The sequence below is a fragment of the Ambystoma mexicanum genome, chromosome 2q (assembly GCF_040938575.1).
Source record: "Ambystoma mexicanum isolate Mex_15411 chromosome 2q, UKY_AmexF1_1, whole genome shotgun sequence".
In the NCBI taxonomy this organism is placed as follows: domain Eukaryota; kingdom Metazoa; phylum Chordata; class Amphibia; order Caudata; family Ambystomatidae; genus Ambystoma; species Ambystoma mexicanum.
Genome location: NC_090924.1, coordinates 998,183,353 through 998,199,109, shown reverse-complemented (window position 1 = coordinate 998,199,109; position 15,757 = coordinate 998,183,353). Strand labels below are relative to the sequence as shown.

At 44.9% G+C, this 15,757-nt stretch overlaps 1 protein-coding gene across 2 annotated transcripts in view; it reads left to right on the top strand.

Annotated features, from left to right (window-relative positions):
• EXOSC7 (exosome component 7) overlaps nt 1-15,757 on the top strand; it is a 261,176-nt gene that overhangs the window by 53,922 nt on the left and 191,497 nt on the right. For both annotated transcript variants that reach the window (XM_069648313.1, XM_069648314.1), the window contains exon 2: nt 8,799-8,900. In XM_069648313.1, the coding sequence (XP_069504414.1) occupies nt 8,799-8,900 (102 nt within the window). The remainder of the gene's footprint in view (nt 1-8,798; nt 8,901-15,757) is intronic.

The following is a 15,757-nucleotide window of genomic DNA, read 5'->3' as shown; positions in this document are numbered from 1 at the left end:
TCGTGATACTATGCTTGACTCCAGAGAACAAAGAAGCGACCGGGTTCAGCACAGCCGGTTAGTCGGAGGGATCTGATAGTAAACCGGACTGTATTGAGCCCAAGGTTGCAACTGGCAACATTTCTGAATGCAAGGAATCTGAAAGACAAAGAACTTGTGTATGTGTTTGAACTTTAGAGAAAGCCCAGCTGAGGTCCAGGTGCAGAGGGGTCCGGCGCCACGTGGGTGCTCATTGAAAGACTCTGACCGGGACCTATTATTTGAAATTACAAGAACCAGAAGCCCTTGAAAGCGGTTGCGTGAGGCATCGGAGTGGTCCTACAAGGGTTGCGTCAAATCCCTTATAAAATCGAAGTCTCTGACCCATGGCCAGAGGGAACCCCGTTTTCCAAAAAGATTGTGATCTGTGGTATAAGGCAAGTATGAACCCGACAAAAGGATGCCCGAAAGAAAGCTAGCAAAATGAAAACTCAGCTTTCTGATGAAAATGAGCAATACATGAACTGTTTTTCAAGAAAGGCCATAGTGAACCCGACAGAGGGAGGCCCAAACTGCAAGGAGGATCCGAGCCAGGCGGAGGGAGATCCAAGTGGCGAAGAGCAATCGCCCTAGGTACGAGACTACTAGTAACTTTTTTTTTTTTGTTAATCTGTTTGCTTCTTTGAATCAGCCAGGCTTCGAAGGCAAAAGACTTTTACATGAAGGAGACTTAGCCTCTGGAGGTTTAGTTGAACTGATTTGTGAACCTCGTGCTGATGAGGATAAGGAGTGTGCTGTGCTCGAGTCCCGCCTTGTCCCATGCTTCAAACGTGGGGAAGGGAGACCCAGCCATACTATCCGGACTTTCGTTTCTTGGTAAACATTATCCCACACTCTTTTTGGTAATTTAGCAGTAAGGAATTGGCAATAGTTTTTAGTGTTTTTTTTTTTATTATTTATTTATTTTAGTATAGGCCCTTGACGCCACTAGCACTACATTATTATGATTATTATTATTTGATGGTCTTAGCTTGCTCCAATCTTACATTTGGGTGTTTATCCTCACCCATTATAAAGTTCAATAAACCCAGTTGAACTGTGATAACTTGTCTCCCTTTACTGTTGCCACCATGAGTTCCTTGTAGTATGGTGTTGTGGCAGGCAGGGTATTTGTCAACTTCAAGTGGGCAGGATGGCCCTTGCCTGCCACTGATGTCAACTGTTTTCAATATAGCATTAAATACCAGTTTTGAGGGAGGACAGGGCCTATAAAGGCCCTTAAGCCTGAGCAAGGTAGGCATAGTAGATTTCCAGCCCTCTGCACCCATCAAAGCAGTATTTATCGCTATTAGCACTCTGTGCCCCATCTGGTGTGCGGGTAATTTTTTGTATTTAAGGGAACCAGGCTTTGTGCAATTCCCGTTTCCCTTAAAAAGAAATTACATATATGTCCGTAATTGGAAATAACTATTTCCAGGACAAAGATGTGAGCCAAAAAGTGTGCAGGTTAATGGGTGAAGGTGGTGGAGAGGTGGGGTGGGGTAGGGGGGGCGATGTTGATCGTGGCGTGGCACTCCAGCGACACCTGTCCTGGGGCACTGCTTCTAAGGATCTATAGAAGTTGTCGGGGCGAGCTTTTGAATGGAATGGTTTTGTGTGGATACTGATTATCTGGGTCTTGTACAAGCAAAATCAATTTCTTAGATAAGACACCGTAGCATGTCACCCTCTACCCCTCTGTGTAGGCCAATCTAATTGTTTCAGCCCATATTCAAAACGAAGTGGTGGTCAAGCCTCAAAGTGATGTTTATGGCTGATCTGTCGAAGGATTTGGGTATACTCGGGCAGCAGTTGCCAGCAGTTCACCAGTTAATTGACCCATGTTCCAAACATGGTAAAAGAGATGGCTGTTCAGATACTCCAAGAGCGCAAAGTAAGTCTCTGACTTCATATGTACCCATACCGTTGGGGTGACATTTAAACCATTTAGGACAGAAGAAATAACAATTACTTCAAACGGTATGCTGATTAAATCATTTTCCAGCCTGTTATTCAATGGGTTCACCCACACTTTGGCAATCACTAATTTAGCTGATCTATTGTACATGCTCCATTTCAGACATCCTAAATCACAGCTCTCCCACTCCAAAAACCGTTTGCTTGCAATAGTGACATTTTTCAGTGTGGCTTTTGCGCTTCATTATACATTTATTAGAGCACCTATCCAAATTGTGATGGACTATGGCTCGATATCTAGGGTGAGTTTATGATAAATAAATCCACGTTGGAATTGATTTGTGTCATAATCCTACTAGTAATGCATGAAGTCTCATCTCTGCAGATCTGGCTCAATGTGCTGTACAATTGGTATAACATTGTGTTTCAAAGGGCCCGTTATTGGAAAGACAAGCATTCCGGTATTGAATATAATAAGTAGTGTCTCTAGTTGCCCTAAAGTTAAGGTGAATACTGTAGGAAATGTGAAAAGTCTATGTCCAGTAACTTTTGAGCCGTAGTACGGATCAGCAAGAGATTTTACAAATGTAATTTGAGGCCCAGGGCCCCCAAAACCGGAACTTTTCATGCAAACCCTTGTTACAGTTGAAAAGATATAAAGGGTGTATTTATTTTTACATTTTTCCATGATTTCTTATTTTTTTCCCATAGGGAAAATGTCACATTTTCTTTCTGAAACGCACAGACCAAACCTCTGGACTGATTTGCGCCAAATAAGAAACAAGTTGGGCACAAAGCGCTCTAAGGAAATGCTTTATTGGTTTGGTGTAAATCATTTTTTTTTATTTTTAAAAATTATCAGAGCGGCACCCCTGTGAGTTATTATCCGACCTTTTATGCACACACGCACACTTTTTAAATGTTTCATCTCTTGCACACGTGCACTGTTGTACCAGTGATGATGTTGATGATGCCATAATGATGCATTTGCATTCCTGTTGCAAATGCTTGGTTTTGACTTTGTGGTCTCTTGACTCTTGTATCATGCTGTGCCATTTTCATCCCGAATCCTGTCCTGCATTTGCTGTTTCCTGCAACATTATGTGTTATCACTGACTCTGCAACTGCATTAGTCTCTCCCCACGTGCCTCTCCACTCTTTCTCACTGCTCACTCTGTTCTCTCCTGTTCTCCCCTTCTTCCTTTTCCCTCCATCCTCTCCCCCTTTCCCTTTTTTACTCTATGCACTTACTGTATCAGAATTGTCCTCGGACATAGTATAATAGCTACATTGTTTTGTTTGTCTCGCACTCCCCCTTCTCATTTCTCTTCCTCCCCCTTCTTCTCCAGCACTATTTGAAATTTCGTCAGGCCTAGTAAGATAGTCGCTTGTTTTGTTCCTCTCCTTCCTTCTCCTCCCCCCTCACACACTCCTCTTGTAATCCTCTGGCTCTATCAGAAATGTCGGCAAGCCTAGTACGTTAAACGTCTGTCTGTTCACTATCCCTTCTCACCCACCTCCTCCATCCCTTATCTGTGTTTTACCTCTTGCACTATCTGAAATGTTGCCAGGCCGAGTACGATAGTAAATTTCACATTCTTAATGTTCAATGCCTTGTAAGAATGTTCACGGTTTGTATTTTTCCCGTGTTCCCTCCCTTGCCTTGAAGCGCTTTGAAACATATTGTGTATAGGCACTATAGAAATAAACTCTCATAAGTGATGTAATTTGGGATGTCCTCAGTGTGCTTAAGGTCTGTGCAGTGGGGGTCTCGTAATTAAGGTGGCGCAGCTTCCAACAACTTCCGGAATTTGGCAGGTTTTGTTGTACTGCATTTATTCACTTTAACTGTCTCTTAAAAGTTTTCGTTTTGTTGTGTGCTTATAGCTACTCCGATTTTCCATACTTTTATATCCGACAGAGCTAGCTGCCATTTAGGTTGAGAATATCCAGAAAGATAGGAGTGGATTGTGCTGGTTGTGAGATGTAAATTGGGACATCTGCCCAGAGTGAGGTTCTATGTTTGATGGAATCTATCTGATCTCTACGCCACCTGTAACTGCGCAGATGAAAATGTCGACGCCAATTACGGCGCGGCACAGTGATCGGATGTATCACTTTGCCTTCGACCCCCTGGCCTGCATTCCCCTACCTGACCACCGCACCTACCTTAACCACTTCTGTGTGTGCCGCCGACTCCCCGCTATCCCTGCAGCGTCAGTTCCTCCCACTTATGTGGGTCGGCGCTGATGCCGCAGGGTCCTTTTTTAGTATTTTTTTTTACTTTCTTGTCCCCCGCTTACCACGATGGTAAGCGGGGGGGAAACCCCTGGCTTCCGTTACTATGCCCAAGGAGAGCAGGGGTGACCCCTGCAACCTCCACTGTGCTTGGTCGCAGTAATGGGAGTCAGTAAAAAGAAATGCTCCAAGTCGCTGTAACTGCGTAGTCTGTTACGTGGTCGACATTTTAGTGCATTTCCTGTTCGATGCCACCCAGGAAGATGCTCTTTACAAGTCTGGACCTAACCATAGCAGTCAATGGTTCAATTGTCAGAGCATATACTAAGGTTGACAAAGGGCAACTCTGTCTCGTGCTTGAATATAGATGGAGGGGAAGAGGGGAGAGTCTTCCATTGGTGTCAATCATTGCTGAAGGAGATCTGTAAAGTGCTTTGATTTGAAAATGACCAACCAGTTTTTGCTCATCCAAAAATGCAAAAAGGAATCCCCATCGCACCCTAATGAAGGCCTTTTCGGCATCTATATGATCATTCTGTATCTTTGGTGATATGGATTAATTTTGTAACAATCCCTAACAAACCCAGTTTGGTCATGGAGAATTAAATCTGAAACCACTCCCTACAATCTTGTTGCCAAGAATTTGACCCAATGTTTAACTTCCGAATTGAGCAGAGGTGTAGGATAGGGCCTGAGCGGCCAGGCCCACCCAAAATCTGCAAATGCCCATTCAACCACCCAAGGCGGGGGGCATTTATAAATTGTCACTGCAGTGGGCACAACTACATTAGGTTCAGTCCCCACTTGTCAGACAATCCAGGCTAGGCCTCTGGAATAGTGCAACACGATTTTTCTAGAACAGCCACACGTCTTGTACCATTTCTCAGATCTACTGAGAACCATTGGGCTTGTTTGGATTTTACACTTATATTTCTAGCAGTAACTGGTTATACTTTTTTCACCCACACTGAATGTCAACCACTTATTTGAGGACTTTATGTTGGTGTTGACTTGTCCAAGGCCAATAATTAGGGACCACCAAGCATAGTTTGCACATTGTCACTTCAAATATAGGCTCTTGGGATTATTTGCCAGACTGAGCAATCATCCTATATAGCACTCACAGTATGCCCAGCTAAATTTACTGGGATATTGGATAGTGGGGTGGGTGTGTGGGGGGGGGGTAGTCTATTGGGAAGTGGGCACTAGCCAAGTTCAGGTTTTCCAGAACCTAGTCTAGTGATGGGTTATAAGAAGGCAATCTAAAGGTGCAGCCAGTTTCCCACTAAAGTTTTTGACCATTCTCAATGGCATAATGGTTTAGCAGTTCTGCTTAAACCAGGGTGCACATTTTGTGCCTGCCATTGACTTATGATTTTGACTCTTGGCGAGTAAGAAATGGTGTGCTTTGTGTATAGAATTGAGGTGGTGAGTAACGTTTTTATGGCTGGCTAATTGCTTGCAACTTAAATTTTTGCCTCTTGGCAAAGATGCAGGAAGAGATGGGCATGATGTGGCGTACCATTACAACATTTTCTGTTAAGAAGCGAGGTCCACACAGGTACAACAATATACTGTTTTTGTTTTATTAAGCACAAGCCAACATTACATTAAACACAGTACTGGTTAGTAATAGCACTATAAAACACCTACAACCACAGTTTAGTTACACTACTTTAGATTACAATACAGTTGGTCCTGAAAATCTAAACTATAAATAGCTAGAACAGGCGGGACTATTAGGTGAAGTAGTTACAGAAGTCCAAAAAGGCTAACATCCATATGATCAATGCTTAGGAAGTCAATCTCTAATCTTTCCTGAGATCGGTGTGTTAGTCGGGTGATCTTATTAAGCATGTTTCTGTAAACCATTACTGTAGAAGGGTCCCAGTTAATCTTACAGCTATGGATGCGGTGGACTACCAGTGCCCAACTAATAGATAACCGAAGAGAGGACTCTTGATCTTATAAGTTAGCTGCTTTTTAAGGGCTTATTCAGAATACAATTCTGGTTCAAAGCTTCCCCCAATGGCTTCATACTAACCTTGAAGAGACCAAAGTTGTCTGCTTGGTTCTGGTTCCAGCAGCACTGGAGCAGGGTTGACTGGCCCTCAAGAGAAGCATGGCCAGACTTAAGGTGCCCGCAGGGCCGCCTTCATAGTGAGTGAAGGCAGCAGAAGATTGGCATGATCCCAGCAAAGTTTCCAGTGACGAGGCTGGAGGATCCCTGAAAAAGCGGCAGTCCAAGCAGGTGCAGGCCATAGATTGGTCCCATCAGTCAGAGGAGGAAGGCAACCGATTTCAGGTCTTCCCAATCCAGGGATCGTAATTGCCAGGAGCTGGGAGCTATTTAGCTCCTGCTTCGAAGAGTCTGGTTGTCTTCACACCAACAACTGCCGGGAGTTACCTTTGACTCCACAGGTCAGCCAGTTCCATACACACATACATGTGATGTTAAATCTGCATGTTTGGAAATTGTGTCAGGACACGCAGACAGCATTTAAAGCATAATGAGACCTATATAGAGGACAAACCGGAATGTGCATCACATGTGGAAGTTACATTTATGACTTGCTATGAAACAACTCCTTGCTACCCAATTGTAGCTCCTGCTTACTGATGTGGGATTTCTAGGAGCTGCTTTTGGCTCCTTCTCAACAAATCCTTATTGCAATCCCTGCATCAATTTGAGGGCAGATGTCTGAAACACAGTTGTTTGACCAGTGCTCGTCATAGCAGTCCTCTGCAAGGTCTCTGGTGGTCCTTCAACTTCCGATGCTGCCCCAGCCCACCTATGGAAGGGGCCTGAAAAATTCAAACAAGTGTAGGGTGTCCAATCGGGGACAGCCTGCCACCTTGCAGTTGGCCTAGCAACAAGATAAACCCTGGTCCTGGCGGATGTGTGGATTGGAACCAGACCGTCCCAAAATCCAGGTTCAGTCATGGTGTATATACAGACAACACAGATTGGGAGCCCAGAGATGGGCTCTGGTGAAATTGCTTTCCCTTATATGGTCCACCTCTGACCTGAAGAGGAAGAAAGATGGCTAACAAAGATGGCACAATGATCAGGGCTTGCACCATCAAGAGTAAGTAATTTTGAGTATATGGTTCTCAAAAAGGCAGTCTTATTAAAACAATTCAATCTGGTGCACAGCTATGCATCAGGTAAAATATAGTTCACTGCCACCAACCTGTTCATTATGAATAAATACGCATCACAAAAGTAAATGTGATGTTACTGAAATAAAGTATGTTACTTAGGCACACAGGTAAGGTTCCAGCATAAGTCCTTTACTTACATCATGATGTTGCAGAGTTACTCCGAGATAACCACTGGCTCCCATCACACAGGCAGGGACTCACTAACTGCCTGCCTCTAGAACCTTCTCACCACACATTCTCTTACTTGCACATAAACACTCTCTCAGTCACACCCAACATTCTATCTTGTACCACCAGCTTCTGCATTCATCCCAAGCACTATAACAGTTAATTAAAGAAAATTAAAGGGAAACGGCACTCCACTAAAATGGATTGTGCTACACTGTAAAAGTACAGTTTAAAAACAATGTGAGACTCCTCGCCTTCAGTTGCCATAGAGACTGGCTAGTGCGCCCCAAACAAAAAGAGAAGAGTTTGACTGAGGTAAAAGGGCCTAACTCGCCTCAAATCAAAAGCAGGGGGAATGCATTCATGTCAGTGAAAAGAAAGTTGAAAATTATCAGGTTTGCTGGGGTATGATGGGATAAGGTTTGTGGGAATAGCCGGGCAGTGTTGGCAGGGAGATTTAGGCTCAAGTTAGATTCAGCACACCAATTTTCATTTGTAGTTGCTCAATACATTAAAGGTGGTTGACACAATAGAACTTTTAATTAGAGTAAATATGCATGTTTTGCAATTACTTTAATGGGAAGTTATTAGCTGGTTTTCCAGTAGTAACTCCAGTACAGTTGATAGTATGTATGTTGCCTGGAGACAAGGTACCGTTAAGGGAGGGCAGGCATTCTGCATCAGGTTGTTCTACTTCTGGGAGAAAGATTATGGCAGAGATCAGGCTCTTGAGGACTGAAGCCAAATAAACAAAATAGGGCAACTAAGGCTTGGACCCAATGCCGAATCCAAGGCTTATCTAACCATAGAGTACTAGGGGTGTATTGCTTTCTATGTGCCCCAGGCTCCAATCGTGGACCCAGTGTCTGAGCATAGGTGATGGGACTAAGACAAGACATGAAAAGCAGATAAAATTGAGGAAGGTTAACTGACTATACCGGTGAATAGATGACGCATACCACCGCCTTATTTATTTCTTTTTTGGATCCCTTTCTTTTACCACTATTTTAGGGGGGGAAAGGAGCGAATCCTTCTGTTATTTTGCTTCCCTCTCTGTGGTTATTAAATTAATTTTCGATGCAAAGAGGAAGCAATCCATGGTAAACAGTTAATCAGCATTATATTGTTTTTTTCTTTTAATCTGTTTTTAAAATAAAAGGTGTGCTTCTCTTGACAGAACCTTTGAAAAGGTCATTGCTAAATAGAAAGTCCACAATCTGAAATGGTTACTTTTTGTTGTCAAATGGTTTGTAAATGTTTTCAGGTTTGACATACTCGTGTTTGTTTTTTAGGAGGATCTGCGTGTGGATGGTCGGGGCTGTGAAGACTATAGGTACATTGAGGTGGAAACCGATGTAGTTTCAAACACAAGTGGGTCAGCAAGAGTGAAACTTGTAAGTATAAAGACCCTTGAAATACGTGGTTAATGGGTTTAAGATCTGGGGCCATCAATTCGTTTGACACTCTTTATAAACGTTAGTCTAATGATGCACAGATGCAAGGTAACTTTAATACATTTATTTAATTATAAGTAGTTAAATGGAGCTCCACATCCTCGATCAGTCTATTCCTCCAACTGCCTCTCTCTTAACCCCTTCTTACATTCTTGTTCTCGAACTCCTATATATTGTGTTCTATAAAATAAACCAATCTCAAACATCAGTGCACACCTTATCAATCTTTAGAATATCAACAGCAAAGTAACTTGTTTAATAGATTATGGGTGCAGGGGAGGAACACCAGCTGTGAGAAACCTAAGGCTGCTCTCCTGAGTAGGACCCAGGAGTCCCTTATGCAGGTGGCCAGGACACGGCCATCGCTGTTGGATCCAGTTCCTGGGAGCAGACCTGGGGAAGTTGGGGGGTTGGGGGGGGGGGGCGCGGCATCACCTGTGTAGGGGAACCCAGGGTCATGCTCAGGGAAAACGGCCTAGGTCAGACGCGGTATGACACAGGGGAAGAAAACGAGGAGGACCAAGTCTGAGGTTTTTATAGGCCACTCTAGATCAACCTCCCTTCCACCCACTGAATCTCCCTTCATCAAATCCAGCAAATGCTCCACATCTGGTAAACCTATTAGTTACCCAAATCCTGTGACCGTGGGAAACTACATCTCCCAGAATCCATGTCACCCTGTTATCTACCCGAGCACTCCCAGTCATTCTTCTAACCGTCCCTATGATTATTTCCCAAACTCCCAGCCTGCTTTAACCAAACATTACCGTTCCCACAATCCCCCCCTGTTTATTGCAAGTTGATAATCCCGGTCATTCCCGCTTGTTTCACCCTACCCCGTAGGGTATCTGGAAGGTCTACCACCCCTCCTTTTTTTTTTTTTTTTTTTTTTTTTTTTATACCAATATTTTCTCACACCAATACAGACAGCGAACCAAAACAGTTTACCTGACATGTCCCAACACAAGGATCAAGCAAAATCGGGCATTTGACAATAATCCAGCACACCTGAAGGCCCTTTATATGCCACACAGTGATAAAAAGCAGAGCACAAAAGCACACTTCGAGCAAAGCCGAACGCACAAGGAGACTGCTACACCAAACCAGCAGTTCAAAAAGGAGAAGAAAGGCGGTGAGACCTGGAAGGATGACGAAGGGAGAATTGCCCTTGCCCTTTTCACCTCAGACCTGCGAAGATTCCGAAAGGGAAAGCATAAGACCGGGAGCTACAGCTGGCGTGCGAAGCTGCAGATGTCAATGGTACACGAGGGACGGGCGGCCTCCCGCTTAGATAATGCAGGCGGAGGGGCAAGCTAGCTACCGTGGTACTATCCTTGACTCCAGAGGACAAAGAAGCCAACGGGTTCAGCGCAGCCGGTGAGTCGGAAGAGGCTGATAGTAAACCGAACTGTGTTGAACCCAATGTTGCAAGTGGCAACATTTTTGAATGCAAGGAATCCGAAAGACAAAGACCTTGTATATGTATTTGAGCTTTAGAGAAAACCCAGCTGAGGTCCAGATGCAGAGGGGTCTGGCGCCACGTGGGTGCTCATTTGAAAGAGACTGACCGGGACCTATTCTTTGAAACTAGAAGAACCAGAAGCCTTAGGAAGGGGTGGCGTGAGGTGTCAGAGTGGTCCTATAAGGGTCGTCAAATCCCTTATACAATCGAAGTCTCTGACCCATGGCCAGAGGAAATCTAGGGGAAGGGAACCCCGCTTTATTTTATTTATTTTTGTATTTGTACAGCGCACGGAGCCCACAGGCATCTGGGCGCTAAATTGGATTCTTAACAAAAATGGTTCCATTTTGACATATCTTAGAAAGCATACATTGTTACAGATATTACAATAAACATTGTGATTAAATCATGTTCAGTGGGCCCCAATGAGGGACTACATAAGACATTATAGTATTTGCATTTGACTTCATCAATACATAACCTCCCCATAATAAAAGATACAGTAGGTTATTACTGGAGGTCAGAACTGAAGAGAAATGTAAGTTTTTTTTTTTTTCTGAATGACCAATATGATTGGTCATTTCTGCGTTGGTGCGGAAGAGCGTTCCATAGTTTAGGCGCTATTACTGGGAAGCTGGAACCTCCTGCTTTTGATCTCTTGAATCTAGGTATGCTGATTTTTATTGCAGTATGCACTCCGTTTTGGTCTGTTAGAGTTAACTTAATGAGATTACTGAGATATTTGGGCACCTTCTTAGCCATACATTTATGCGTCATGGTTAGAATTTTAAATTTGATTCTGTCTTGGACAGGAAGCCAAAGAATGTTCTTTCTAGTGGCAGAGATATGGTTGTGTCTAGGGATGTTTAGAGCTGCTCTAATGGTGGTGTTTTGCACTATTTGTAACTTTCTTATTTCTAGCGCTAGTTCCAGCAAAGAGGGAGTTGCAATAATCTTTCCTTGATAGTATTAATGCTCTGACCAATGTGATTGTATTTTCAGGAGAGAGGAAAGGTCGACTAGCTCTAATTAGTTTAGCCGTGTACGTGGCCGAGGATACTACTGCATTGACTTGTCTGTTTAGCATGAGGGCAGAGTCAATGGAGACTCGGAGGGTTTTTATTTCACTGGCTACAGGGATCGTATTCCCATCTATGATGAATGATTTGTACTGCTGGGTGAGGTTAAGTTTAGTTTTGTTTCCAATGATGAGCTCTATCTTTTCATCATTAAGGCACAGTTCATTGCTAGCCATCCAGGCCTGGATGGCGAGGTATATTTTGTTTGTTTTTTGTCTGTATCATAACATCCCGTAATAGGTATTAGAATCTGGGTATCGTCTGCATAATTGGTAGACGAGATACCCATATTGTCAAGTTTGTCAAAAAGAATTTTGGTAAATGCGTTATAAAGAGTGGGTGAGACACAAGAGCCTTGTGGGACCCTGCATGTTACCGGGATTGGAGGGGCTGCTGCAGATTCTGAAAAGACTCTCGTAGATCGATTGGATAGGAATGATCTGATCCAGTTGATGGCTTTTGGGGTGAATTGGGCTGCTGTGTCGAAGTGTCACCTATTGCAACCGTGGGTAGAGTTAAGAGCCAATGGGGTCACTGAATGAGGCCTGCTTTTATGCTCCTCTTGCCCAATCATCCTGCCCTCCTTTCTCTCTCTTCTCATCACCTAGAGCCCTTTGGAGTAAAGCTTTTTTAATAAAGTGTCCGGTATATTTTTCCTCTCGGAACAGATGATCTATGTAAAATCTTTGTTTATTTTTTTTTAAACTTCTTTTTATTGGTTTTACAACAAAGAGAAAGAAGAACCAAAAAAGAAAAGGCAAAAAAAAGGAAAAGAACCATTACCCAACACCTCCCCCCCCCCCCCACCCCCCCCCCCCCCCCTCCCTCGAAGGCTGCAGCAGTATGTCCGTGGTCCATCACCTCCTCGGACCGGTTCACAACAGTTGTCAAGTTTATGGTGGAGAGACAGCCCTCCCAGCTACCCCCTTCTCTTCCCTGGGGGTGTCTTCTCCTTTGTCCATGAGTATATGTGCTGGCACTTCCAAGTGAAATCTGCGTTGTCCATTGTCCGCACTGGTCACGGCCAGGCCTTCTCCTTTCCGGTTGTTTGCCTTTCTCTGGTCTATATATTGCCCCCAGGCGCGAGCGGGTCAACTCCTTCTTTTCCTGAGTCGTCTGGGCTGCTCGTGCTGTCTTCGTCTCTGTTTCGGAACAGGTCTTGCACCAGGGTGTTCCATGCCAATAGTCTGGCCCCGCTGTTGCCTTCTCCCCTCTGCGTGGCTCTCGTCCAGACTGCTGTTTCTGCTATCGCCCATTTTTGCAGGTTGGCCCACCAGCCCTCCTTCGAGGGGCCTTCGCTCCTGTTCCATGCCATCGCTATGCGGCGCTTCGCTAATATAGTCAAGTCTTTCATTTTTGCCACGTGCGACATCTGCCGGTCTCCCCTCGGGAACAGGCCCAGAATATAAAACGCCGGCGACCCAGCTGGCATGTGAATTTCTGCTGTCATCGCCCTTTCCTTTACCATGTTCCAGAAGTCTATTATCTTCTGGCACGACCAGAACATGTGCAGCATGTCGGCTTGTTCTTCTTTGCAGCGCGGGCAGCACCGGGTCTGTCCATCTCCCATCCTCGACATTCTCTTGGGAGTTAGATATGCTCTATGTACTATATAGATTTGCAGTTGCCTGAACCTGGCGTTCCTGGAGACTTTTTTCGTGTCCTGGAGGATCCTGTTCCATTCCCCATCTTTGAAGGGTTGTCTAAGTTCCTCCTCCCATTTCGCTCGTGCTTTCAGTGTCTTTTTGTTGGTGGTTCCCAGTAGTTGCTCATAGAGTCTGGACACGGTGTGTCCCCCTTCAGAAACATCGTACCATGCATCCAACGCTCCTTCGGTGTCCTCTGTCTCTGGCATGGTGTCCCACCTTTTCTTTATTGCTTGCACTAGGCTATTGTGCAGGATGAATTGGCCTTTGTGTACATCCTGTTCGTCCACCAGGGACTGGAATTCGACCCATTGTCCTTCATGCCACAAGTCCCCTATTTGGGCTACTCCTTTGTCTTCCCATTGCGTCCTATACGTGGTCAGGCTCGCCACTCGGGTATCAACTAATCCCGCCAGGGGGATCTGTCTTGAGCAAGGGTCCTGCATGCCTTGTGTCTTCCAGGCTCTTTTCCACAATGTTCAGGCTAACTGGGCCATGTTGGGAAGGTCTTTGGCTCGGGTGGCTTTTAACCATAGAGGTTCTCTCAGGTAATATTGCTGCAGTGCTGGCTGGAAAAGTATTGCATCTATGGAAATCTCTTCCCCCAGCCATCGTACCACAAATTGGAGCTGTGCTGCTAAGTAATAGTACTCAAAGTCCGGGACCTTGATCCCCCCCCCCACTCGTAGCCCCTTTGTAGTGTGTTTAGTGCCACCCTGTTTCTCCCTCTGTCACGGCTCGCTCCCTTCGCTCCCGTTCCCGCCACTTGGGAGCATAGTTTGGGGTTTATTCCCTACTGGACATTTCCTCCGAACCTTACTCTACAGTACTGTGATGAATTAGGAGCACTAAAACCCTATTTTCCAAGTTACTTCCCTTCCGGATCCATTCCAGGTTTTTGGCAGCCAGCATGCTACTTTAATCTAATGACTATGCTTTCCGGAATGACTATGCTTCCCAGAATGCCTGGTTCACTCCTTCACCTCCTCCCTTGCAGGACAAGGTTGGGTGGAGGATAGGCAACACCTGTGGCTGCAGGTGCAGCAGGCGGCACACCTGAGAGGTGTGCTTGTTAAGCAGCTTTAAAAGCCTCAGTTTGCTTCAGTCCAGCGCTGGTCATTGTTGCAGCGTTCCTGTCGTGACTGGTCCCTTGTTCCTGGTTCCTAGTTTTTGTGCCCAGTTTCTAGTTAGTGTTTCTTGTTCCTTGTCCTGGAATTCGTATTTGTATGCTTAATTGATTTCTGCCTTCTGGAAATCCCTTTCTCTCTTTCTCTGTCTGCAGGCAGCCTTTCTCTGAGCTTTCCTTTTGCTGCAGCCCAATTGCCTGTGTTCACTGTTTCCTAGAAATTGTCCTTTGCTACTGAAAGACTTGATGCATTAATCTTTCCTTTACAGGTTTAGTTTCCTGCCTTTTCACCTTGGATGGGTGGGAAGGTTTCCCTTTTGATATCGTTTTCACTGCTCCTGATCCTTACCTTCTATTGGGATCCATGCCATGTTTTCCTATACACTTTTGCATTTATTTCCTATTTTATTATTAGGTGTGGGAAGCTGTTGTAACTAGCTCCTGTGTGATTATCTTTTGTTTTCCACACTGTACTATTCCTTCTTGCCTCTTGACTTGGGTTTAGGTATTTAGTTATCCTCACTTTGCCTTTACTGCCTTCTGGGTTCTTGTTTGATTTACAGGGTTGTGGGTTTAGTACTGACTTTTGAGTGGTCTTTCCGGTCCTCGTGAGTACGGACATCCAAGTGGTCTTTCCGGTCTTCGTGAGTACTGGCATTCATGTGGTCATTCCGGTCCTCGTGAGTACTGTTTCCAAATTCTTTATTCAGTACCGTCTAGAGTGTCAGCTCACAGATTCTGTCCCTGCTTGCCCTCTACGTGGGCTTAGCGCTGTCAGTATCTGTAATAGCATAGTGGGTAAGGAGTTTGCCGACTTTCCTTTCAGTCATAAGGAGGTTCTAAGTGCTTACCCTACATTCCTTTTCATATAGTGGTATACACGAGTCTTGGGTATTGAATGCACGTTGTTAGATTCAAGGTTGTTTACTGTGTATTTTGTGCACATTTCCCCTGCCATATCCATCGCCTTCTTCCTTTCCTGACACCCTCCTCCCCACAAGAAGGTTCTCACCATGGTGTGCAGGTGTTTAAAGAAGGCCCCTGGTATGTTGTAAGGTATGTTTGTGAAGTAATGTAGGAGTCGGGGCAGGACCGTCATCTTTAATAAGGCTGCTCGGCCTATCATACCCAACGGAAAAGTCTGCCAGAATTTTATGGCGTTCCCGATTTTGTCTAGGGCTGCTTGCGTGTTGCCTATGTGTGTTTCCGTGGTGTCGTGATAAATATCCACTCCCAGGTATTTGAAGGTGGTCGGGGTCCATTTGATGCTCAGGCGTGGCAATTGGTCTGCCGGCATTGTGCGAAGGCCGGCCAGGGGGAACAGTGAGGATTTTTCTGTTAACCACAATTCCTGATAACCTACCGAATGCACTCGGCACCTCTAGCAGGTCCTGCAGGTGGGAGCGTGGGTTATTAACGTAAAGCAATATATCGTCCGCGTATATCGATATCTGGTGTGTTACCCCGTCTATCTCTATGCCCGT